This window comes from Delphinus delphis, chromosome 13 (genome assembly GCF_949987515.2).
Source record: "Delphinus delphis chromosome 13, mDelDel1.2, whole genome shotgun sequence".
In the NCBI taxonomy this organism is placed as follows: Eukaryota; Metazoa; Chordata; class Mammalia; order Artiodactyla; family Delphinidae; genus Delphinus; species Delphinus delphis.
Window position 1 is genome coordinate 7,034,182 of NC_082695.1, and position 26,751 is coordinate 7,060,932.

At 42.4% G+C, this 26,751-nt stretch overlaps 1 protein-coding gene, 1 non-coding gene and 1 pseudogene across 4 annotated transcripts; all 3 read right to left on the reverse strand.

The window, feature by feature from the left end:
- Positions 1-945: 945 nt before the first annotated feature.
- DENR (density regulated re-initiation and release factor) lies at positions 946-14,488 on the reverse strand. Of its 3 annotated transcripts, none has more exons than XM_060027958.2 (8): positions 14,350-14,488; positions 13,440-13,553; positions 9,598-9,617; positions 8,810-8,894; positions 6,460-6,543; positions 3,689-3,805; positions 2,656-2,795; positions 946-2,547 (listed from the first exon to the last, which is right to left on the reverse strand). In XM_060027958.2, exons 2-8 carry the CDS (start codon positions 13,543-13,545, stop codon positions 2,503-2,505), a joined length of 597 nt encoding a protein of 198 aa, XP_059883941.1. In that variant the 5' UTR covers positions 13,546-13,553; positions 14,350-14,488; the 3' UTR covers positions 946-2,502. The 3 variants fall into 3 exon arrangements, with proteins under 3 accessions (XP_059883941.1, XP_059883942.1, XP_069397403.1); XM_060027959.2 differs by having other exon boundaries at positions 14,287-14,428; XM_069541302.1 differs by having other exon boundaries at positions 14,337-14,361.
- LOC132436721 (small nucleolar RNA SNORA70) lies at positions 4,783-4,917 on the reverse strand. The gene has a single exon (XR_009521870.1). It is a non-coding gene; the product is annotated as a small nucleolar RNA SNORA70 (small nucleolar RNA).
- A 9,364-nt stretch (positions 14,489-23,852) lies between the features above and the next one.
- LOC132436450 (ATP synthase F(0) complex subunit C2, mitochondrial-like) lies at positions 23,853-24,572 on the reverse strand (annotated as a pseudogene).
- Positions 24,573-26,751: the final 2,179 nt, after the last annotated feature.

Sequence of the window (26,751 nt, forward strand, 5' to 3'; positions counted from 1 at the left end):
CGCAGTGGTTAATAATCCACCTGCCAGTGCACAGGACATGGGTTCGAGCCCTGGTCTGGGATGATCCTACGTGCCGTGGAGCAACTAAGCCCGTGTGCCACAACTGAGTCTGCACTCTAGAGCCCACGAGCCACAACTACTGAAGCCCGTGTGCCTAGAGCCCGTGCTCTGCAACAAGAGAAGCCACTGCAATGAGGAGCCGCAGCGAAGAGTAGCCCATGCTCGCCGCAAGTAGAGAAAGCCGGGGCACAGCGACGAAGACGAAGACCCAACGCAGCCAAAAATAAAAAATTTTAAAAAACGCCAAAAAACTAAAAGGTAGAATTCATTTTTGAAAAATTGTAACTTATCAACCTTTAAGAGCGAGAAAGCTACCATGGATTACACCTTAAGTGACAGCTGATTTACTGGGGCTTCTATTTAATAACTAAAAAGGAATTTAAAATCACATGTTGCCAGCATCTATTTTTTTTAATGAATAAAATACTACATATCAAAACGTCATGTTGAAATAATAATATTTGGGGTATACTGTGTTAAATAAAATCTATTGTTAAAATTAAAAAACTTTATTTGTATTTGAAGTTGCCAGCTTAATCTTTGCAAATCTCTTACATATTATAAGGCTGTTTAAAGGTTAGTATTCTTTTGCTAAAAACACAAGATTATAAAAGCATTTACATAATACAAACATACACAGAATGTATGAATTAAACTCAATCCTTGAATATATATATATATGTATATATATTATATATTTTTTGGCCACATCATGCAGCTTGTGGGATCTTAGTTCCCCGACAAAGGATTGAACCCGGGCCACAGCAATGAAAGCGCCAAGCCCTAACCACTGGACCACCAGGGAACACCCCCTGAACTACACATTTTAATCAGAGATTAAACTCTTGCATTTTAAATTTCAGGTCAAAGAAAAAGATTCACACATATTATACACAAGGACGATTTTAATCCTGCATTTTCCTGCAGTACCATCCACTGCTGGCTATATATGGACTGAAACTGCATTTGCCAAGAACTGTGAACATTAAGAATCTTTACATGAAGTCACACGTGTTGATACAAGCACAAAGACATCTTCCAGCACCAAGAGAATACACACATAACCACATACCAAATGGTTTTGATGGATAAATTTGCTTCATCAGGTAATTTTATTTAGCTAAATTCACAGTTAATGCAGAATTTCATTTTCTTAATTTACATCTTTATTATACAGTCTAAGATTTCAATTATTTAAAACCCCACTAATTCATTTGATTGCAATTTGCATGGCAATAAACAATGGTTCTAACTTTCTCAAAGGTGTCTATAGCAATTTAAAATACCATGAGTCTTTAGTTTGTAGCACCTGACATAAGACCTTTATAAAAACAGATTTTAAATTCATTTAATGTACTCATTAAGATTCACTGTCACTGTTTCTCTTGTAAGAAAAACACATTTTAACTGCTATTTTCCAGACTATATTGAGCAATGGTGTATATTATTTTCAAATGGTTAGGAGAATTTTACATAAACTTATAGCCAGAAAAAGAACTCGGCCTCTCTGGATGCCTATCCACTCAAAACAATGATGAAAATAATGTATAAAATGGATTTGGGGGTCTGACCTCCTACTTAACATTATCAAACACCTTTCCAAGTATTCTTAGAAAATATCTTAAAATATCTGCAAATATTCTACCATATGACAAACCATCATTTCTTTAACCATTTCCCAATTGTTCATCTTTATCATTTGCAATTTTTTTATATTATGAGTAGCACTGTGATGAACACCTTCATCCACAGTTTTAAGCAAGACATTGTATCTTTAGGATAATGTCAAGAAGTGGGTCAAACAGTGCAGATGGGTTTAAGGCTTTTAATATACTTTACCAAATAATCTCCACAACAGCTTGATCAACTATTACCAACAATACGTTAATAGGCCCACAAAGTGAACCTGGTTGGTGACAATGAAGCAAATTCAACCACAGATCCATGAGATGCTCAAGCATCTCAAAACTATCACACCAAAGAAGCAAGGAGAGTTATTACTGGTAATGAAGCCAAATTCAAATTCTTCAAAGTATCACTCAGCTTAACAACCAAAAAAAAAAAAAAAAAATCATGATTTGATAAAATCATGATTATTTTAAAATAATCAACAGAAAAGCTTTCCACAGAAAGTCTAATTTTTCCAAAAATAAAAACTTAAAAAGAAAGAGAAAAGTCAGTACCAAATGACCAAAATTTTTTATTTGACTAAATTCTATTTCATGCATAAGCATGACAGTCTCTCCTGTTTATCAGACTTTGGCAACAAAAAAAAAAACAAGCAGCCCTGTACAGAACAGTGAAAATGCCAAGGGTGAGGGTAGGCTACAGTTTTACTGTAGGATAAATATATATATTTATATATATATTTTAAAAGGCCTCTCTCCCTTTGGCCATATCAACAATCAGTTCAGATCTTTAAATACAGACAAATTTTCAAAATCACTTCTTCACTTCTCCAAGATCTTCAATGCTATCATCATCCACCTGTAAAATAAAAATAATTACATTTCATGAGTTGTGGTTATCAACTAACACAGAAGGAACTTGCTTTAATAACTTATTTCTATAGATGCACATGTTCCAAATACTCACTTCTGGCCATTTTTCCTGAATGACATCAATTATGTCATCTGTAAAGTCTCCCTGAATGATGATTTCATCCTCCCCTGTTACTGAGGCACCACAGGAGAATTTCTGAGCAAAAAACCTTTGTGCTTCTTTAAGATCGATTTCTGTTATTTTAAAAAAAAGAAATAGCAAGACTATAATTGGAATCATATGTCAAAGATATTTTTCCATCTTGAAATTTAATCTGCATTTTAAATTCATAAAACAGATTTTGTTAATGGATTTCATGTTCCTTTCAGAACAATAATTACAAACTACCCATAAGCAGTCATCTTAACAATTCAACTTATATTTTTAAGGTCAAGTAAAGCCTCAGTACATAAAAATAAGATCATCCACACTATTCTTAACTCATATAGTAAGACCAAAATAAATCCAGGAACACATTAATTCCAACATTACATCTACACTTCCAAGTATATGAAGTTCTTTTGGTTATCCCTTTTTATAGAAGAAAAATTTACAGCAGAGAAACAAGCCTAATATTTATGATGTGGTCTAGTGACTGCTTTTCATTCCATGTTGTCAAATGAAGGAACCTAATCACCGTGGTTTCACTATTCATTCAAGTCTTCCAGGAACTGAAGGGGCTCTGAAGCAGGACATCCTGCCACTAACCACCTTCCCTCACCCTCTACTGTCATCCCAGAAGGGATAGGTCATTTTGCAACCATTTGGCTACCGAGACTGCAGGGAACAAGGAGCAGTGCTGGTAGACTTCACAGGGAAACCTATCCAGCCCTCCTTATTCTACATAAAACGTGCCCAAACAGAAATTCTGGAAAGGAAAAAGTTAAACCAGTCCCCTGTGCAAAAGATTTTTAAGTTGCTTCAAAATTTGATTTTGAACCTATAGTTAGAAATGCAAAATCTCATTTTGTATCTTCTTAGCAAAAAACAGAACTGTAAAATTTTCATGATACTAGATTAAAAAGAGAGAGAATGAAATGAAGGAATGTAGTTCACACATTTTAAACATACTTAAGCTTGGACTCACCGAAAGTCGCAAGGCCACACACTCTTGTTACGTATTTCTTCTTTGCTCTGGGAATTTTGGCTATCGTAACCTTCTGTGGTACAGTCTTCTTTTTTTGTTTTATTTGACCCCTTCCACCTTTATTTATTAAGAAAGAGCTCAGGATTAGTTGTTCTGTTCTTATCATAAATAAAGAATACTGTCTCTAAATTTATTAATTTTCAAAAGGTATGAAATACTAATTTCTAAAGTTTCTTTTTCTAATACAAAATTAATAAACACATGCATGAGTATTCATTCAATCCATAGTTATTAAGTAGTATATGCAATGCACTGCACTAAGGGCTGAGGACACAAAGATGAACAGAAGAAGAACATAGTCGCTGCCCTCCAGGGACTCTCAGTCTAGTGCAGGGAAACAAAAAGTTAAATAAGTACAGCAACCTGATATATACTGTAATAGGATCCACGAATATGGCACTACCATAAGCTTTGCAGAGAGTGGCTAACTCTGCTTCCAGAGAACAGGACAAGTTTCCTAGAGGAAGAGGCATCTAAGTGCTTGCAGAATAAGAAATGGTCCATTTGAAGGGAGAAGGGCTGGGGAGATATAAAAAGGATATTCCAGGGAAGGGAAACAAGTACAGAGACAAGAAAGGGCATTATATTTGAGAACTACACTTGTCTTTGTGTGTGAATGTGACAGGAAAGTAGGATTTACTGGTTGGCGTAAGGAGGGGACAATGGCGCTCAGGAACGCAGGGCCCGCCATCTGTCCAGGGGCCACGATTAGGGATCTATTTGACCCCACAGCCACCCGGGATGGGCCGGTTTTCTGCCACCATGTTTTCAAATTCACCCACATTAAACTTAGTAAATCCCCAATTCTTGGAGACGTGGATCTTCTGGCAGCCAGTGAACTTGAACTTGGCCCTGCATAAGGCCTCAATCACATACTCCTTGTTCTGCAACTTGGTGCGGATGGACATCACTTGGCCAATGTGGCCAAAGTGGACCCTGGCCACTGTGCCCTGGGGCTTTCCAAAGGCACCACGCGTATCTACCTGGAGCCTAGATTGGGGACAGCATGCCAGATGTGAATGTCCACTGGAAAGGGCTGTCTCCAAGATCCCTTAGGGCAACCCATACAGCCAACAGGCTGCATACACTACCAAGGAGGCTACTGGTTGCAACCACTGCATACCTGGCCCCAGCGGGGAAAAGAGCACAGTCAGCTTAATTGGCTGCAAATACACTTGTGTTGATGAAGGAAGCGTATGGATATGTAAGAAAGGAAGCCAGAAAAGCAAAGATTATATACCAGTAATTTAAGGAACAGCACAAGCTCTGTCATTTTATATTGCAAAGAGAAGCCAGTGAACAACTGACTATGCAGGAGTGAAATTACTGATTTATGTTTTGTCAGGATCACCATGCAGTGTGGAGGGTGGGTCTGTGAAGAGCAATGGTAGAGGCCACTGATGAGGCTCCTGCATTAGTTCAGGCAGAACTTAATCAACATCTCAACAAAGCAGTGGCAACAGTAATGGCCACTAGGCACAGGATAAACAGAGGAAGGAGAAGAAATGACAGAATTTAGAACTGATTAAGAGGGTCAAAAAGAATGAATCTAAGATGGGTCTCAAGTTTCTGGCTCAGATGACTGGATAAACTGTGCTGTTAATAACCAAAATGAAGAAAACAAAAGATGCAGATTTGGGACTTAGTAAGTTTACTTTGGAAGTGCTGTGTTTGAAGTACCTGTGAGACCATATGCGCATTTCTAGTCTAGAGACATGGGCCAGGACTAGAGATATAAATTTGGGTACTGTAAGCGTAGAGTGATAGCAGAAGGATGTGGAGGAATCATCCAGGGAGGACATGCAGAATGAGAAGGTAAGTGGGCCCAGGACAGAATCCTGGAAAACACCAATTTTTAAGGGACACAAGGGAGAAGAGAAGTCTGCACAGAAGGCTGAGGAGCAGTGAAAGGAGAATGAGGGAGGAAGCACGACACTTCAAGGGAGGGCTCAGATGAGATGCTCTTACCACTTAGCAATCACCTAGCCGTTCGTGACCCTTGTTAGAGGAGTTTCAGTGGCATGAAAGTCAGGTTAGGATGGACTGAGGAGCAAAGACTCAATGACCAAACTGAAAGGGGGATAGTAAGTCTAGTCTTATTAAGGACGTCTGGCTAAGAAGGGAAGGGGGAAGAGAATAGGGCAAAGAAAGATATGAGCTCTTGGGGGAATTTTTTTTTTTTAATGCAAAGTCCTAAAATATATGTATAAGCTAATTTTAGTCACAAGGGAAAATTAATTCAGGAAGAAGAAACAGGTGGGGACACGATCCAGGGCACAAGGAATTCATTTTAGAAGGAGGAGAGGTAAACAGGTGTGCCTAACAGCTGTAAAAAGAAAAATTCAACTGAGCTGACAGAAGTAATGAGAGAACAAAATTTTTTTAAGTGTTCTCACTCTAATTAAATAGAATACACAGGTATTTTAATAAGGTAACAAAGTTTTTAAGTCATAAACAAGCTGGCTGGATGCTTTTTATGTATATATACGGCAAATGAAGCATATTTTCTTAGATCCAATTTACTGATAAAGCCCAATTCATACGAAATCCAGTCATCCTGAGAACATGATCCTGTATCCCTCTGTATGGTATTCACACAGAATTACAGTAACAGGTAGATGTTATTCACTTTGGGAATGCTTTCGTTTCTTATTTCTTCAAGCAGAGGGAGGGTATGTTTGTGTAAATCAAATCATGGATTCAGGTCTCACCTCTCTTTTGTTTTTTCTTCTCTTCCTCTTCCCCTGCTGTTCCTTGACCCTCATTAATTCCAGCTTCTTGTTTGGGTGAATTTTCTAGATGTAAAAACAAAATCCAAAAGCATTAACATCACTTCATTACGTTAAAAAATTACCCTTGAGGAACCTCAAACACATATAAGGTATTTTACCAACAAATGAGTGTAACATTTATAAAGCAAGCGATTATACTGCTAGATGCCTATCAAGCCTAATTCTGAAGTCATTACGATAAGTATATAGTGATAGAAGACAAAACAAAGTCTTTGATATGTGAAGATCACAATTTTTTAAGCCACATTAAAGGAGCACAGAACACTTAAGACTCCACAGGAATATTTAGCATCTAAGCGTACTAGTTCTGTTAACAGAAGTCTGGTCCTGAATATGAAGATATGTCCTAGGCAAGTCATGTTCAGGGCCCACCATGTAGACTGTTACATCAGATTTGAGGGTTCTTATCCAATCACGGACAGCGACTAAGTTGTCTCAGGGGCTGTGTCTCATGGAAACTATCTGAAAATCAAAGCAGCAAGTAGTGGGATAACACTGGGTATACGTGGCAGGACTTTCCAGCCCAGGATTTCCCTTCTCCCTGCTACTGCCTTCATTTTTAACAATCTTGTAAGAGGGCGTCAATCTTAGCTAACTGAGGAAATCGGTTCCTCTGCAGTTTCCTTACCTCTGGCAACAGCAACTCCATTCTTCTAGTTGCTTCGGTCAAAAATTTAGCTGCCCCTTTTTCTCACATCCCACATTCAACACATCAGGAGACCCTGTCAGCTCTACCTTCAAAACGTATCTAGAATCTGACCACTTTTCACGTCTCCACTGCTGCCATTCTAGTCGTCATCATCCTGACCAGATTAGTGCAGGAGCCACCTATTTGGTCTCCCTGCTTTGCTGCCTAAGCCTCTCTTCAGTCTATTCTTAACATAGCAGCCAGACACACTGCTGAAACAGAAGTCAGACCATATCACCCTTCTGCTCAAACTGCTCCAATAGCTCATCTCACTCAGAGTGAAAGCTGAGACCTGGTGTTTAAGCCACGGTCCTTCACTACTTCTCTGACTTCATCTCCCACCCTTCTTCCCTTCCAGAAACAAAGACCTCCTTCCTGTTTTTTAAATATGCTGTAAGCGGTAAGTGTTTGCCTCAGGGCCTTTGCACTGGCTGCACCATCTGCTTGGAATGTCGTTCTCCCAGATATCCAAAGGACTCTCTCCCTCACTTATTTTAGGTCTTTGTTCAAATGCCATCTTTTCAGCAAAATCTTTCAGGGCTACTACCTAAAATTTCAAATTCCCTCCCCAACAATTCTTATCTCTCCATTCCCTGCTTATCCTAATTTAATGTACTTATTTATTTGTCTTGTTTTACTTATTTTGTCTCTCCCTCTAGAATATAATTTCCAAAGAGTAGGTCTTTTGTTTACTGCTTTATTCTCAGCATCCAATAAGAGTGTATAGCATATAGTATGTTTACAAGAAGTAATTTGTTGGACTTCCCTGGTGGCAGTGGTTAAGAATCCGCCTGCTAATGCAGGGGACACGGCTTCGAGCCCTGGTCCAGGAAGATCCCACATGCTGCGGAGCAGCTAAGCCTGTGTGCCACAACTACTGAGCCTGCGCTCTAGAGCCTGCGAGCCACAACTACTGAAGCCCGCGCGCCTAGAGCCCGTGCTCCGCAATGAGAAGCCACCACAATGAGAAGCCCATGAGCCACAACGAAGAGTAGCCCTGCTCACTACAACTAGAGAAAGCCTGTGTGCAGCAACAAAGACCCAACGCAGCCAAAAAGAAAAAAGAAAAAAAAAAATTTGTTAAATGAATGAAAGAAAATATATGCCCCTAAATCATTTACTCTTCTTTATATAAGAAAGTTAATACTTTGACCTATCCTGTCTCAGAGATAAGACACAAGCAGTCTGTGATTTTTTTTTAAATTTTATTTATTTATTTTTGGTTGTGCTGGGTCTTAGTTGGGGCCGGTGGGCTCCTTAGTTGTGGCCAACAGGCTCCTTGGTTGTGGCATGCGAACTCTTAGTCGCAGCATGCATGTAAGATCTAGTTCCCTGACCAGGGATCAAACCTGAGTCTCCTGCACTGGGAGGTGAATTCTTACCACTGCACCACCAGAGAAGTCCCACAGTCCGTGATTTTATGTAAGGAATTTTAACCCAAGAACTTAAAACAGTTTTAAAGTTAATAGAATAGATAGATATAATTCTGTAATATCCTACTAAACAAATGCATTTGCACGTTGCAAAGCCAAAGGTATATAGCCAAAGGTATATAGAAAGAGGGAAAAAAAATGTTCATACCTACAGTAAGTTTTGCAAACTCATTTGGAAAATTCTTCTCTAACCATTGTCTACATTTAGCGACATCAGGCATATATTCACAGTACTGGAGAGGGAAAAAGAAGAAACTGAGTCACAACAGTACACTTTTAATCATTTTAATTAAAAATCATTCCCTGTGCTTGCTATATATAGAATCATAAAACCAACTACTCCCACCTGACATCTTATCCACAGGAAATCTGTATTCAACCAGGAAATGTCCCATAAGAAATTAAAAATTAAAAGACACCTCCTCACTGTAACAATTTATTTCCTCGCCAACAAACAGAAAGGCCATTAGAAAAAGGAGGAAACAGACAAAAACGAGGTGTTTTTCTTGCTTTGGACACATAGGTGTCTCATTTTCATGACCTGCCCGCAGAACCTGACTTAGAAGCTTATCAACAGAAAGTCTTACACATAATTTATGCTTTCTCTTCTCTGTTTGGATGTTAAATTTTGGCTTTAAGGTTACTCTTGTTTTATTAGCTGACTATTCATGAGTTCCATGCAAAAATCCAAACTATGTATAGCCAAGTGCTAAAGATGCACACATATAACTCAAAGTCTAAAGAAAAATTTGTAGGACCATAAAAGTATTCTAAACCAAAGTTCTCTATAAAAGGTTGAAACTCAAAAAAAAAAGGCTGGAACTCTGCCATCAAATAATAGAAAATGAAAAGTAAGAAGTTCCCAAGCTAGCTCTAAAATCAATCATCTCAAATGCAGAAGTTAAAAAAGAAAAAAAGAATTTTAGAAGGACTTACCTCTGTTGGTAATGAACAGACTGGGGATGGAGAGAAAAAAAGATTTGAAAATGTTAATAAATAAATAAATACACACGTACACACATGGCTCATAACAACTTTTATTTTTAATCTGACAAAATGCTTCATTTGTTTTTTCCTATAACTTTCCTGTACCACTTTTCAAATACTACCCCGTCATGCACTTTTTTTTTTTTTAGGTAAGTGGCACATGATTAATAGAAATATTATCTTAATTTTTTTTTTGGATGTAAAGAACAATGTCTCCTTCAGTTGGTAGAACATCAAACTATACTATCTGGCATGTCTTAAGGTTTTACCACAACAACCTCAATGGGTCTGAAACTAAGCTAGGATGGGAACAATTCCCCATACAACAAAGGCTGAATGGAGCTGGTTATTTCTTTTGATAACTTCACCAAAACAGCCGCTACTTTTTATTCATACTAACACATTTACAGACTTCAGTAGCACTTTTGCTACCATTTCTTTGCAATATACTTTTCCTTTTCTTTTTTCGTATTATGCTACATAAGACCATGACACTGTGAATTTCCTTCCTTAGAAGGAAAGTTGGTTCAATCCTGTCACTGTATAGCCTGCAAAGGCTAAAGGACTAGAAAAACTCAAAGGGTTTCCCAATTTTAACTAAAACTCTATTACTGGGTCAACTGCTTATTTTATTTTTATTTTTAAGGTGAGGAATGGAATAGTTCAGTGTGACAACACCTTGAGATTTGTGAGGGAGAGGAGGGGTGGCACACCGTTAATAATAACAGCACTTACCATATATTGGGCACATGCTAGGCACTTTGCTATGCTTTATATTATTATGTTCAATCGTCACAACCTCATAAGGTAAGAACTACCATATGTGTATTATGAATGAGAAAAATGAGACTTAGAACAAGTAACTCATTTGTATCTGGTTAGAACAGGATTGGAACCCTCGTCTGTTTCTGAAGGTCATGCTCTTAACCACTAAATTAGACCACACAACATATAAAAGCAGTGCAGCTGTGTGCCAGCCCATCATCACTCTTTTACAGATGAAGCCGAAAAAGGTTAAATAGCTTATCCAAGGCCAAAGGTGGCATAGGGCAGAAAACTAGAATCTACCATCTCTATTTCAGTTTAGAGTTCTTTCTACTAAAGCTCTCCTGGTTAACCAGAAGCTCTCTAATCCTCACAGTTCAAGTTCAAATACTAGTAGGTACAGATATTCAGCCACATTTTCAGGATATAATTATACGTTAAATACCATTACAGCAAATACTAAAACCATAACACTTAGTACACCATTTCAAATAATATTTGGTTCAGCAAAATTCTAATACGATGAAAAAAGTTGGACAAATATTCCAAATTCCACATTATTTGTTTTTACAGTCTATTTCCCTCCACAAATGATTTACTATTTGTAAACTGTCGTTTTTCAAGGAAAAGACTGAGCAGTCACCAGCTTCACATCACTAACAGCGGAACAACCTGACATTGTGTATCTGCTGACATGATGAGATATGATGAACAAAGCCACATCATCCATGAGACCTTCTGCTATGGTCTGAATGTTTGTGTCCCCTCAAAATTCACATGTTGAAATCCTAATACCCAATGTGATGATATTAGGAGATGGAGCCTTTGGGAGTAATATTTCATTTATTCTTCTCAACAGCCCTCTGAAGTAGGCTGTTATCCATTTTATGGATGAGGAAACTGACCAAGGTCACCAGTGAGTAAATGGCTAAACCAGGATTCAAACTCTGACTGAATTCATATTCTGAAGTCTCAATCCTGCAGACATATATCTCCCCGGAAATGACCCCATCCTACCTACCCTTGTTTCTCACTATACTTCAACCAGCATTCTGCTCCAATCAGCCCCTTCTTTTCCCTCTACCCCCTAACTTTTTCCTCGATCTTTAATATGAAGATACCATATTAAACCATGCCCCCATATTTTTCTTATAAATTCATCCACCTTTCCTTGCAAATTCTGCCCATTACCTAAGGCTTCTCACTTCCTCACTTTGCTTTCCCAGCTTCCCTCTGAACAAAGATCCCTCCCTTTCCTGAAACCCTAGTTCATAGCTATGGTCAGTACCACTGAATTTAGCATTTAATATTCCCTAAGTGCTTCTACAACTAGACCTTAAACTCTTTGAGGAAAAGGTAATCCTGTCTCCAACCTAGTGCCTGGAATATCAATACAAACTAGGGAGGGAAATAAAAATAAAGTTTTCTCGAAAAGGTTAGGTACCTCTGGTACCTCTGATCAACACAAAGTATCACTGGGGTGGACTGCATACTTAGTGCAGTTGTTCAAAGCCATCTTAGGAGCGACATAAGCACTTGAACAGGATGGCTTTCATATACTGTATTTCATTAATTTTTTTTCATTTTTATAGGGATGCATTCCATAATTATGGCATGTCAACCTAACAATTTTTTCTTTCTTAGTGGAACCTAAAATAATGGTGCATCTTATAACATACAGAGTCTTAGATTCGGTGAATTAGGGTACAAAGAACAATAGCTCCTAACTGTATCTGACAAACAAGGAGGAATAAACTAAACTAGTATACTTCCCTAATAATAGTAATAATAGCACTTATTGTATTATGTTCTTATGTTAGTTGCTGAACCAGCTTTATAGGAATCATCTGACTTCAGATGTAATCATCATTTTCTTTCAGACCTTAAGAAACAGACCTCTAACCCTTAGTGAAATCAGGTTAACTTGCCCACGGTCACACAGCTAAAATTAAGCAGGAGCAGCTGGTAATGCCCAAGGTAAGGATGCAAACCCTGGCCCATGACTCCAAAGGCAAACAATATAACCAAATAAGACGAATAATCATAACACATCTCAATCAACCCTACAGAAAGCTCCCCTGCCTACTCTCTGGGATATTTTACACTCATTTTATTTTATCATCAAAGGTAGTCAATAAATGATGAGTTGATACAATTTTTTAACTCAGTGACGTCACCTCTCCTGTAAGTACTGTAAGTACTTAAATTCCAGAAGAAATCCCTATCACACTCACAGAATGTAAGGTCCCTGAGCACAAAGACCTTTCCTGACTTATTCATTATTCAGTCCCCAGCATCTAAAACTCTGCTAGGCACATAGTAAGTGGCCAAAAATATTTACTAAAAAAAATAATATTTACTTGCCCTTTTACTTTACTGTCTTATGTCTTCAGATTTTTCTAAACCTTTCCAAGATGCTAGTAAAATTAGAATATTTCCAGTTCACAAATATTTCTGGATTGAAAATGAGGAAAAACACTCAAAGGGAAAAAAATCTTGATTCATATTTTATTAATCAAACCAAGAACACTTTCCCAAGACTGTCCTACTACCCATCACTCCAACCTCATAATCTTCCACTCGTTATTGACACCATTCCTATACTACACACTATACTAATAAAAAGGTGTTAATTTCTCCACAAAGCTTTTCCTTGCACAGCTGTTCACTTCATCCGGGATGCCTTTCCCCACTCCCTCAACCAATCCTTCTCATCCCTTAAGATTCAATATCTTCCAAGAAGCCCACCTTTAATAGCCAGACTAGCAAGTAACATTAGGCCGGAATAATCTATTTACACATCTCTATTCCAACTGGACTGTAAACTTCTCCAGGCCAAGTAACAAGACGCAAGTCACACAGGTTGGGAAAGGTCTGTTAATCCATGCCTCCTCTTCCCCAGCTCCCAATTAAAGATTCACCAAATGACAAAGATGAAAAATCTACTCGGACCAAATGTGAAACCATTTATCACAATGCATAAAAATACAGTGAGTAAAAGCCATTTTCTGCCTTCCAACACTTGCCTCCGCAGTAAAGGACTCGAAGTGGGTAATCTGCATCTAACTTGGTATTGCTCCTCGGGTCTCCTCTGCAATCATGTCCACCGGATTCAGAAATGTCAGCAGCCATCTCAAAACCTGTAAGCAAGGAAAATAACACATCTTCACTATTTTGGACCAAGACGCCCAGAGAAGCAGTGTTCAGGTGTAGTCCGGCCTCCTCCTACTAGAAATCCCGCCACCCCGAATCGGTTTCAATTCTTTGCTGAATGAGAGATACAAGCTGCATTAGGATTCATAAAATATGAGTAATTCTGGGCACACCATTTTCCAGGCCTACAGGGAAGCAAGTGACAACAGTGAGACTCACAGCAAATGGGCCACGACAACTAGGGAGAGGAGGGCACTAGTGGAAGAGGAAGCCATGGGGAAAAAGATGGGGAGGGTGATCTCGGTAGAGGACAGGGCAAAAGGTCTGGGGGATGATCTGTAAAGGATGCAACAAACTGCAGCAACAGGGAAAGGCCACAAAGCAGCTGAAGAGGCTGGAAACGCCTACGAAGAAGGGGTGGGTCGCCGGAGGTGCCCGGAGGGCAGGGTGTGGGGTGGGCTAGAGGCCAAGGGAGGGACGCGTTAGAGTCACGGAAGGGAAAGGGAGTGGGAGGGGGCGGGGAGACCAGAGTCTGAGGAGAGAAAATGCGGGCAAAAGAACCAGGAAGGGGCAGAATGTAAGAGCACTGAGGCGACGACTAGGGCGACCAGGTGTGAAGGCGCGACCTGAGGCGAAGGGGCAACCCCGGGGACACCAGAGCGGCCCATGTGGGCGGGGGTGTGGAGACGCCCGGCCCGGCCCCCTTCCGCCGGGGAGCACCTCAGCTTCCCCCACGCTCTATACGAGCTTCCTGGAAGCGTGAGAGGCACGAGGGGTCATTACCCAGGCGGTCGCACAGCCTCCGCCGCCTCCGCGCCCGCCACTACCGCCAGCTGAAACGACACATGCGACTCCTCTTTCCGGCCAGAGCCGCCCAAGAGCCCGTCTGCCAGCCGCGGTCCCGCGAGATAATAAACCTTTATCGCGAGATTCAGTCTCCGCGGAGCGGCTGTCGCGAGAAGCTCGAAGGCGGGGGCGGAGAAGAATTGGGGAGCATGCGCGTTCCGCTCAGGGGCGGAGCCAAGCAGCCTAGAGGCTGACAGCCAGTAGGCGGTGCTAGTTACTTATGGGAGAGAACGGGTGGTCCGTGGTCGGCGCACGGAAGGGGACGCTGTTTAGAGAGCGGAGACATGCATGTAAATCAGCGGTGACTCATTATTTTGACTCGGAGAACGTGGCCCCCGGGGTCTGGGGTGCATCCTGGAGACTTGTCTAACCTCCAGCTTGTTGGATAAGTCTTTCCTTCACGGGGAGATTGCAGCTGGAAAAGGCGTTTGGTTTCATTTCAACACAGTACCCTACATTGGCGGAATTCTTTTTAAAAAGACAATATCAACGCAATTTTCATTTTTCTCATCGCCCCACAGTCTCACCACCCTAACAACTGTTTTCACAGCTTCCTAGTGTTTATCGATCTTTACATGTGTTGTAAATTGGAATTAATCTCTCCCATGTGAGTGTTGACTAAAAAACTATGCACAACCTAAAAGTTGAGATTTATGTTTTATTCGGCAGGAATTTTTAGGACTTCAAGCCCGGGAGGCATCATCTCAAGTAACCCTGAGAGAACTACTGCAAGGAGGAAAGGGGGCAAGCCAGCATATATAGGAGTTTTACAACCAAGGGCAGGTAGTCTGAACATCAAAAGATTATTGTTAATTAAAGAAAACCAGATATGTCAAGTTTAGGAATTTAGCGCTTTTCTCTGTATGGGAAGATGCAAGAGTCTGGGCTCACTGAAATCATTCCTTTGATATGCACCTCAGCTATCTGGGGCCAGTATCCTGTGTTTTCACATCCTGAGTTTCCTCAGGGCTCACCTAGGGAGTGGCTGCAGTCTGATGGCCCCTAGACAGCAGGTAGGCAGGTGTTCTTTTGCTTCCTGAGTTCCCTCAGGGTTCACCAGCTCACCATCTGGTGGTGGCTGCAATCGCTGATGACTGTGACAGCCTTTGTTTAAATATTCCATTTATCAAAGACTAAAGAGAAGAGGCCACAGTCTCCGGTGCAGATTATGCCGGATGTCTTCGTGTGCAGTTTTGAGCAGAAAATTTAAGGGTGGTAGTGGTGGTGGCAGAGAAGTTTGCAAAGGAAGGAGGGGAATGAGGCAGATATGAGTGGAGGATAAAGCAAAATAGAAAAGAACAACCTCCACCATCTACAAAGCTCTTTTTGGTCACCGTTTCCCTAACTCTCATAGCTCTACAAGTGTTGTAGTGTTATTCCCATTTCACAAATGGGACTCAGGCTGAGGATGGATATGAAGGGTTTTTCCCAAAATGAAACAACTAAATGGAAGCAAAACTAAGACACACCATGTGTGAAAACCTGATGATAAATGGAATATTGCCTGTCACATCAGCAAAGAAAGGCTGTCACAGTCATCAGCGATTGCAGCCACCACCAGACGGTGAGCTGGTGAACCCTGAGGGAACTCAGGAAGCAAAAGAACACCTGCCTACCTGCTGTCTAGCGGCCATCAGTCTGCAGCCACTCCCTAGGTGAGCGCTGAGGAAACTCAGGATGTGAAAACACAGGATACTGGCCCCAGATAGCTGAGGTGCATATCAAAGGAGTGATTTCAGTGAGCCCAGACTCTTGCATCTTCCCATACAGAGAAAAGCGCTAAATTCCTAAACTTGACATATCTGGTTTTCTTTAATTAACAATAATCTTTTGATGTTCAGACTACCTGCCCTTTGTTACAAAACTTCTGTATAACCTGGCTCCCCCCCTTACCTTCTCGAGCAGTTTCTCAGAGCTATCTGAAACGCTGTCTCCCGGGCTAAAGTCCTCATTTTGCCCCAAATAAAACTTAACTCACAACTCTCACGTCGTGCATTTTTTTAAGTCAACATCTTTCTTAAGTAAAAGAGGGGGTTTCCCCCCTCTCACAAAAGAGAGTCAATTCTAAATGACATTCGTGAAAGAAGGTCTTCCAGAGCCTATCTGATTCCAGTAATAATATCTTCCATTTATGGATACTCACCTCCCACTATGTGTCAAGAACCTGCTCATTTGGGGATAGAGTCCAGGTGGATTCATTTCACAAAACTTTCCTGGGTTCTTACTATGTGCCACGCACTGTGCTAGGCACTGGGGAATACAGTGAACAAGAGACAAAACCCCCAATCTCACTGAACTTACCGGTCTTAGTTACAAAATCCCTACAAAGTAAGGATTGTCTGTAATTCCCAGGGGGATGGTAAAATGGAAGCTCAAAGGTGGGATGAATTAAGTTCACCTGTTCGTAAGATCACACAGCTAATAGCATGTTACTGATCTTAAGACACACATTTTTCACATTTTCACATCTCTCATACTGTCACTGAGTCCAAGCTCGCTCCGCTCGCCACACGACAGGCCAATAAATCGGAGGTGTTGAGGCAGGGAATACGACTTTGGCAGACCGAGAAGACAGCAGACTACTGTCTCAAAATAACTGTCTTATTGGGGTTTGGATGCCAGTTTATTTTATAGAACAGAGAGGGGGGAGGAGATGAGGAAGTAAAATGAAAAGGACATAAGATTTGCAAATGTCCCCCGGAATGGCCAGCCTGAGGAGGGAATGTGTTCATTTCTTCTTTCTTTGCAGCCATCCACAGGTGGACCGGGGCCGGATATTTCCCTGAACAAAGGCTCTTTGGTTTAACATTCATGCAAAGGGGCAGGGTTTCCTGAGGCAGCCCATTGTGTATAGACAGTATCCTTTTAGTGAACAAAAGCAGCGGAAAGCAAAGGTTAAAGTAAAAGAAACAGTTCCAACACGTAGTCAGATTTGGCTCTTCCCTGTTACAATATCAAGATGCTTTGCAATGGATGGAGTCTTAGCATCGGGCACAGTTTAATTTGGCAGCATTCTTCTCTCTCAGTGATGCATAAAATAATGCTGCATCTTACAACCAACGGCATCTTAGATGTGATGAAATATGGATGAGTGGCCAGTCCTGTGGAGTAGACCCAGTGTCCTCAGCTCTTTTCCTCACCCTTCTCCTGCCCTGCTTTGTACGGAAGCGGGTGGTGATCCCTATGAGTGAATGCCCAGGCTTTCCTGTTCCTGAGCTTCCATCTAGGTTAAGCCAATGGGAAACAGCAGTGAGACCACCCCCACCCCTTTGAGCAGCCTCTCTAGCAGTAGCTAGCGGGTTGTCCCCCTGCATTGTTTAGGGATCCCAGCCCCTGGGCTCCTGTAACATAGTGCCCTCCCTGGATCTAGTCTCTAGCCTACCAGTGGTGACTGATGGCTTCTTGCTACTGCTAATCTCCGAGTTGCCTCACCACCTCTGTTTAGCTTTTCAACAGTTCCATTCCCTGTGTTACCAATCCCCCGAATGAAATTCTCCTCTGCTTTAAATACTTAGATGGGGTTCTGTTTTCTCGGTGGATTCTGCCTGACATTGCTGGCATTCAAACCCAGAGCTACACTTCCAGGTCACGCTAGCGCACACGTCACAACCTGTCACCAATCAGGTACTAAAAGGAGGAACGACCCATTAAATAAACATAACGGTGTTTCTCATCAGGAAGCCACAGAACCCGAGAGGCAGTGGAATTATTGCAAAGAATACAGGAATCCAGTTGAGGACCTAGGACTGTCAGGAAATTGACTAAAGACCTTTCAGGCTTAAGTATTACTATTTTTCTAGAGTAAGTTACAGTTTTGTTCCAATGAAAGTCCAAAAGTTGAATCTGATTGGCTTGTTTCCAATCGTGTCCATTCCTAAATCAATCACCATAACTAGACAAGCCCTGAGTTAAGTGTCCATTTTTGGAGCTGGGTTTGGAGAGTGGAGACGGGGTACATTCCAAAGGAAATTTGAGGCACTATAACCAGAAGAGGGAATGATGCTGAAGTATCAAAACCAACAGATGTTTACTCCAGCCATCCTCATACATGTGCTAAAAATTCGTTTAAAATCTACTGCCCTAGGGACTTCCCTGGTGGCGCAGTGGTTAAGAATCCACCTGCCAATGCAGGGGACACAGGTTCGAGCCCTGGTCCGGGAAGTTCTCACATGCCGCAGAGCAACTAAGCCAGTGTGCCACAACTACTGAGCCTGTGCTCTAGAGCCCACGCGCCACAACTACTGAAGCCCGCGCGCTTAGAGCCTGCGCTCTGCGACAAGAGAAGCCACCGCGATGAGAAGCCCGCGCACTGCAACAAAGAGTAGCACCCGCTCACCGTAACTAGAGAAAGCTTGCGCACAGCAACAAAAACCCAACGCAGCCAAAAAAACTAGCGCCCTTAACACATCAAGTGGGTGTATAGGTGAGGCAGACTTCCTTACTAACAGAATCCTGTTTTGCTTGAGATAGCAGTGTGTCCAGCTAAAGATACTTGATTTCCCAACCTCGCATGCAGTGAAGGAGGCTACGTGATGCAGTTCTGATCAATGAGCTGTAGGTGGATGCTGAGATAGGGCATCCCTTCTCTAGGGAAACATTGTGAAAGATTTTTAAATGGACAAAAAAGAATACTGGGTGTCCTATTTATCATTCTGTTTAGTGTTATCTTTCATTGTCTTTGAGCTATTTTACAATTTTGTAAGTTGTAGAAAACCAATAGTAATGCAGTTTGCTCTTGTCCATAGAGATGCAAATAACTTGTGTCTGGTGGAGCTGTAATTGATTATTTCTCTGTTGACTAGTTTTCCATCTATTTGTAAATTCATTTCAGCATTTCTTTTTTTCTTTTTTAAAATTTATTTATTTGTGGCTGTGTTGGGTCTTCGTTGCGATGCGCAGGCTTCTTCTCATTGTGGTGGCTTCTCTTGTTGCAGAGCACGGGCTCTAGGCTCACGGCCTCTAGAGCGCTCAGTAGTTGTGGTGCACGGTCTTAGTTACTCCACTGCATATGGGATCTTCCCGGACCAGGACTATGAACCCATGTCCCCTGCATTGGCAGGTGGATTCTTAACCACTGCACCACCAGGGAAGTCCCCATTTCAACATTTCTGATTGCTTATGTATGTGTATATGACTGCCTATGTGTGGGGGTTTATTTGTTTGTTTTTTTTTTTTTTGCGGTACGCGGACCTCTCACTGTTGTGGCCTCTCCCGTTGCGGAGCACAGGCTCCGGACGCGCAGGCTCAGCGGCCTTGGCTCACGGGCCCAGCCGCTCCGCGGCATGTGGGATCTTCCCGGACCGGGGCAGGAACCCATGTCCCCTGCATCGGCAGGCGGACTCTCAACCACTGCGCCACCAGGGAAGGCCCTGTGTGTATGCTTTTTAAAATTCTCCTTTGAATTGGTTTTCACATCTACTAATTCCCTTATTAATTAAGAAGTGAAATAAAGCCTTTGACACATGTTTATTTATAATTGGATTAGAGTCATGCTTTTTTTTTTTTTTTCCACGCCGCGCAGCTTACAGGATCTTAGCTCCCCAACCAGGGATTGTATCCAGGCCCCCAATGAAAGTGCAAGTCCTGACCGCTGTACTGCCAGGAAATTCCCTATTTAAAAAAAAAAAAAAATCACTTAACACTTCTCAAATAAAAAGGCAAGGCCTCATTTTAAAACAAAAGAAAAAAAAAAACAACCCTTGACTTTTCTGTCTTCTTTCCAACTGAAACATGAACATAAGCCATCTTGCAAGCCTGAGAATGCAGGTGCATATGCTAAGAACCTTGGACTAGAAACATATATAGCCTGTGTTCTGGAGAGCATTGTTGACTGACCATATCAGCTCTTAACTGTCCTCCTTCCAGAGCTTCCTATTGTGAAAGACAAACACTCCCCATCCCTACCCCCGCCCCCCTCCACCCCCAGACTGTTTAAACTAATACACTAGGGTTTTCTATTATATCAATACTACACAATGCATTCCTAAATGATACTATCAGGAAGCCAGGTATTTCGGAGACAGGCCTGGGACCTGGGACTCTTTGCTGCAGTGCTGCAGTGCTTGCACCTGGACAAACCTCTCCTCCAGCAACAAAATACGGAAGAAACTATAAGGGAGTGACTTCCCTGGTGGTGCAGTGGTTAAGAATCCACCTGCCAATGCAGGGGACATGGGCTCGAGCCCTGGTCTGGGAAGATCCCACTGCCGTGGAGCAACTAGAGCCCATGCTCCACGACAAGAGAAGCCACCGCAATGAGAAGCCCACGCACCGCAACAAAGAGTAGCCCCCGCTCACCACAACTAGAGAAAGTATGCACACAGCAACTTAGACCCAATGCAGCCAAATAAATAAATAATAAATTTTTTAAAATAAAACAAGCTCTCTAAAAAAATGTGCTCATTAAAAAAAAAAAGAAGAAACTATAAGGGACTAAAAAATAACTGCATGTATGCACAGTTGGGGCAAATTCTGGACAAAAGATACAAAAAGACCCAAAAAAATCCCAACTGCCACTTCTGAAGAGCTGGGAGCAGAAACAGGGTGTCCGGGAGCCAAAGCAGGGCACTGCACATGCCCCCTGCCCTCAGCACCACCTAAGGGGTGGGCAAAAAACCTCAGCCACCCCTCCAGCCAGACCCCTGGACACACCCCTACCCTCACCCCATATAAGAAACAAGCTCATCTCCCACTCCGGGAGTGAGCAAACAAGGGAAACTGTTCATTGTTCCCGCTTCCCCCTGCTGCAGGAGCCCCAGTAAAAACTTGGCTGAATTTCTTGTGTGGCCTCTGATCAATTTCTATTGATTGGGGAAGGCCAAGAACCCTGGTTGGTATCATTTCCTTTAACACAAGGGGGGAACCCATGGTCAAGCAAAGCATGTGTGAAGGAAGGAGACAAAGGTTGAGACCTGGCTGAGAGACAATGGGGAAGTGATGTGAGACCTGTCATTCACATGAAGAACAGAGGAAGGAGCATGTTGTCACTCACTTTCTGAGAATGATTTTGGCGCACACAGCAGTAAGTAGCAGCTTGCATCAAGCAACAGCGAGCAGTAGCTGGAAGCAAGATCTTAGTTCCTGGGCCGGGGGTCCTAACCACTAGACCACAGGGGCCAGCAGCTAGGACCTGGATCCCTAGTTCTTGCCTGCCTTGTCAAGAATGAATTCAGGCAAGGAGGCAGAAGGGAAAGAGAAAAGTAAGAAGTTTATTGGAAAAGCAAAGTACACACGGAAAGTCAGACGCACGGGCGAACTCGGAGAGAGATGTGCCCTTTGGGGAAGTTTAAATCCTTTATAAAGGGGCAGTTTTACGGGGTCTTTTGTCTTCCTTCTCACCAATCATCTTGTGTTGTCCCCCCTGGCTAAATTGTCTCAGAAAATGCAAACAGAAGTCTAGTTGTAAGTATCCGGCCTGAAGCCCACTTTTTTCTGCCTCATGAAAAGTAAGCGGGAGGCCAGTTGTAAATATCTAACCTGGGGCCCATCTATCTCCTGCCTCGAGAAGACTTCTGTCAAAGAGAATGAAAGCGTTTGCCCTGGGCTCCCTGAATGCGAAGTGACTTCTTACCACACCTGATGCTTTGTCATGACATCATCTATTTTCTCAGGAAATCATGGGTTTTATTTTTCCACTCTTGGGGCTGGCTTGGACCTTAGCCAGACATTTTCTTTCATCTGGTTCTTTCTGGGCATTTTCAAGATGGTCACTTGGGGCAGAGTGGGTATTTGTTGACTGTCTTTCTAGCATCTCCTCTCTGTAAAAGGTCCATCTTGGCTTGGAAGTGTTCATCTCCTCCCCACACTCAACCCATGTGGTCGGTCGAACCGTCACAACCCCCCCATTCAGAGGTGGAGCCTGTGACCCAGGTCTAAGGCAATCAGCACATGGTGCCCTGCTGGTAACAGCGATTAATTGATTCAAGGGTAGATCAATCAGAGTGAATCCCAGCACACTTTTGAAGGAGCTTCTAGAAAAGAGGCTCTCTCTTTCCCACTGGACTTGAGTCTCAGAGGATTCACACTAGAGCTGCCGGCAGCGATCTTGCCACCATGTGGGGTTTTTTGTTTGTTTGTTTTTTGTTTGTTTACTTATTTTTTTATTTGGCTGCATCGGGTCTTAGTTCCCTGGTCATGGATCGAACCCAGGCCCCCTGCGTTGGGAGCACAGCGTCTTAACCACTGGACCACCAGGGAAGTCCCACCCCACTGTGGTTTGGGAATAAAGTCAATATGGAGAGCAGATTGGAGAGAGAGAGAGAATGTTTGACCCCTGATTCCAGCCACATCTGAGGTCAGCCTTAACCCTCAACTTTTCTGGATAAAAGTCAACACATTCCCATTTTTGCTCAGGCCGGTTTGAACTGGAGTGTCATTTTCAAATTAGTTCTGATGGACACATAGGGTTAGGGCTAGTGCAGCCCTTACAGGGGTTTGTTAAGACCTATTCTACCCAACGTTTCCTAACATTTTCCCCCCACTGTGATATACCCAATGATTTTATGCCCTTGCAGAGCACAATCTCATAAACAAATCTACATTTTGATGACATCTCCAAATGACCGCAAGGATGTAAATCATTATAATAATTTGTGATTTTCACAACTAATTACAATACACACATAAGGTAGGTGGCCATGGACTATGGTAGATTAAATGGGCTGTTGTTTGATTCCTTTCTTTCCCCCTCAAGAAGGCATTTTGGAGCTCTTAGAACAAGGCCCAGTCCAAAGAGAAACATAGGACTAACCTTCAATCTGTCTCATCTGCTTAAGTAAATAAAACTTTAAACTCTAATACTTCCATATTAGCAATAAATGACCAGACACACGCCATACATGAAACTGAATTCAGGGAATTCCCTGGTGGTCCAGTGGTTAGGACTCCTCGCTTTCACTGCAGGGGGCACGGGTTCAATCCCTGGTCGGGGAACTAAGATCCCACAAGTCATGTGGTGTGGCCAAAAAAAGTAAATAAATAAGAAATAGAAACTGATTTCAACATACCAGTGGATCGAGACACACATGGACGAGGACTGACCAGTGAACTGGGCTCAGTGTATTCCCAAGCTACATGAACTATCTTCAAAACTAATACATTTTTCATCTGTTAGCTCTGGTCTAAATTGAAAACATTTATTCTTTTCTGAAAAGAGAGCTTGTATTTGTCACCTTTCTCTCTTGAAGGATGGATAGCCTTTGAGAATTATTTTCTCAAGGGCAAGATGGTAACTTTCGCTTGGATCTTTGATGTTTAAACTGGTTTAGAAAAAAACATATTTTTAAATTAATACAGTATTTGTCTTTTCTCTGTGTTCTCTATTTGTCTGTCAAACCCTGAGCCAACCAATTTCCCTAGGCTGCCTGGGGAGGTATAGGAAAAGGAACATACAGGGCAGAGAAACACAGGAGAAAGAACTATAAGAGGTGGAGACAGCTCCTTCACAAGGTAAAGAGGATGAGAAAGGCCACATCAGGCAAAAGGTCCCCATCGCCTCTGAGAGGGCAAAGGCCAGAATGGTGTAGAAGAGCTGTTGCTTCTGAGAAGAGCTCCTGGCATAACCAATGATGAGGCTCCCAAACACAGTCCTGATTCCAGCCCCAGAGCCAGCCACCTACTGTGACAGCCTCAGGTCCAACAAACTTGGCTGCTGTGTTGATGTCCCTTGAAATGGCACTGCGATGTATATGTATAACTGAATCGGGGATTTCCCTGGCGGTCCAGTGGTTAAGACTCTGTGCTTCCACCGTAGGGGGCACGGGTTCAATCCCTGGTCAGGGAATTGAGATCCCACGTGCCGTGCTGTGCAGCCAAAACTCAAAATAAATAAAAGAGTAAATGGGGCTTCTTGTACCATCTTTGCAAAAAAAAAAAAAGAATAACAGAATCACTTTGCCATACACCTGAAACTAACACAACATTGTTAATCAACTATGCTCCAACATAAAATAAAAAGTTAAAAAAGAAAGCTGGGGGGCACTGTTTTGGAAGCTGCTGCTAAGAGTAAGCAACGTCAGGGGACATGGGGCTGCCAAGCTGCTGAGGCTCTCATCTGTCAGCGTCTCTGTTCATTTCAGCACCACTGCAGACAGCGACGGGCTCAGTAGCTTAGAGGTTCTCCTGACCTAGAAGGAGGTGGAGACAAACGTGCAAATGTACATTTTCAGGGGATGAAGAGCTGTGGCAGGAGAGCTGCTCCCAGTGCAGAGAGACAGAGAGCTAGAGAAAAAAAAAATTTTTTTTAATGAAAAAATTTTAAGAATCCAGGATTGGATTCCAGTTTCAGGAATAGCTGGATTCTAGAGATAAAATAACATACTCAAGAATCTACCTCTCTCAGGGGCTTCCCTGGTGGCGCAGTGGTTAAGAATCCGCCAGCCAGTGCAGGGGACACGGGTTCGAGCCCTGGCCCAAGAAGATCCCACATGCCGCAGAGTAGCTACTGAGCCTGCGCTTTAGAGCCCGCGAGCCACAGCTACTGAGCCCACATGCCACAACTACTGAAGCCTGCGCACCTAGAGCCCATGCTCCGCAACAAGAGAATCCACCACAATGAGAAGCCCAGGCACCGCAACAAAGAGTAGCCCCCGCTCACCGCAACTAGAGAAAAGCCTGCATGCAGCAACAAACACCCAACACAGCCATAAATAAATAAATAAATAAATATGTTAAAAAAAAAAAAAAGAATCTATATCTCTCAAAGGATTGGGAGCCTGGGATTAGCAGATGCAAACTAGCATATACAGGATGGATAAACAACAAGGTCCTACTCTATAGCACAGGGAACAATACTCAATATCCTGTGATAAACCAGAATGGAAAATAATATGAAAAATAATATATGTATGTATAACTGAGTCACTTTGCTGTACAGCAGAAATTAACATGACATTGTAAATCAACTATACTTCAATACAATTTTTTTTTAAATCTACTTCTCTCAGAAAATTATAAAGCAAAAGTGAAAAGTGCTTATGCTTGATAATTCTGGGTACACCTAGGGGAGTTACTTTGTACTATTCTTGTAGCTTTTCTGTAAGTTTGAAATTATTTCAGATTTAAAAGTTTTTTAGGGGACTTCCCTGGCAGTCCAGTGATTAGGACTCTGCACTTCCAATTCAGGGGGCACAGGTTCGAACCCTGGTCGGGAAACTATGACCCCACATGCTGGGCAGCGGGGCCAAAAATTAAAAAAAAAAAAAAGTCTTTAAAAAAGAAACTATCTCTTTTCATGTTTTGTCTTCTTCCCTACGCTTTTGTCATACTCTCCAAATACTTCCCAAATTTACTGCTAGTTTAGCAATCCCAGAAGAAAGACTATCTTTTCCAGTGGTTCTAGCAAACAACTCAGGTTGGTATCTGCCATAGATCAAATGTTTGTGTCCCCCCAAAACTGTACATTGAAATCCTAACTCCCAATATGATAGTACTAAGAGGTGGGGCCCTTGGAAGCTGATTAGGTCATGAACGTGGTGCCTTCATGATGGGATTAGTGCCCTTATAAAAGAGACCCCGACAAGGGCCTGCTTCACCTACAGCCTACTCACATGACTGACCTTCCTCGGTACTTGCCCCAGGTCCCAGATAGTGACAGCTTATCAAAGGGGCAGTGAAGGGCGTACCCCTCCACTGGTTTCCCTGGTAGCAAATGAGCCCACCTGACGTCAATTCCCCTATAATTTGTCATCTCCCCTTCCCCTTGAGAGTGAAGACTGCTACCAAGTCCTGCCTGCCGTGTGCTGCACGTGGTGGGGCATCGCTCCAGGAACTTGCTTCAGACATGTAAGCTCCCCCATCCATTAAACCACTGATGCCTCAGATAAAATAAAACAAAAGAGACTCCGGAGAGCTCCCTTCCCTTCAGCCATGTGAGGACGCAGAGAGCAGACAACAGGAAGTGGCCACTCACTAGTGATTCTGCTTGGCACCTTGATCTTGGATGTCCCAGCCTCCAGAACTGTGAGAAATAATCACAGAAATAACCTGTTGTTTATAAGCCACCCAGTCCATGGTATTTTGTTAGAGCAACCCAAATGGAGTCATCAGTCCCTTGAGTCCTGTGCCCACCTGACCCAGTCACAGTGGCCACAGGGATGAAACGATCTGATCTGCCAGATGTCCATTCCTAGAGCCAGATCCTCCCAAACCTCAGAGATGGTCCAACCTCGGGGATGGATCAGTCAGCAAAGGAAATCCAGGTGCCAATGCCAAAAGGAGGGCACGTAGATGCTGGGAAGACCCAAACAGCATAGAACTACCCCATCATCCAAGCTCTTGATCCCAGAAGCCCTGCTCAAAGGAAGAAGGATGGGGGGACTGAGATGATAGGGAAGGAGCAGA

Coding starts and splice junctions, on each gene's coding strand:
- DENR (XM_069541302.1), bottom strand. Junction 8,895..9,597: donor TCTGTTCATTACCAACAGAG/GTAAGTCCTTCT, acceptor TTCCCTCTCCAG/TACTGTGAATATATGCCTGA. Junction 2,548..2,655: donor TTCAGGAAAAATGGCCAGAA/GTGAGTATTTGG, acceptor TTTATTTTACAG/GTGGATGATGATAGCATTGA.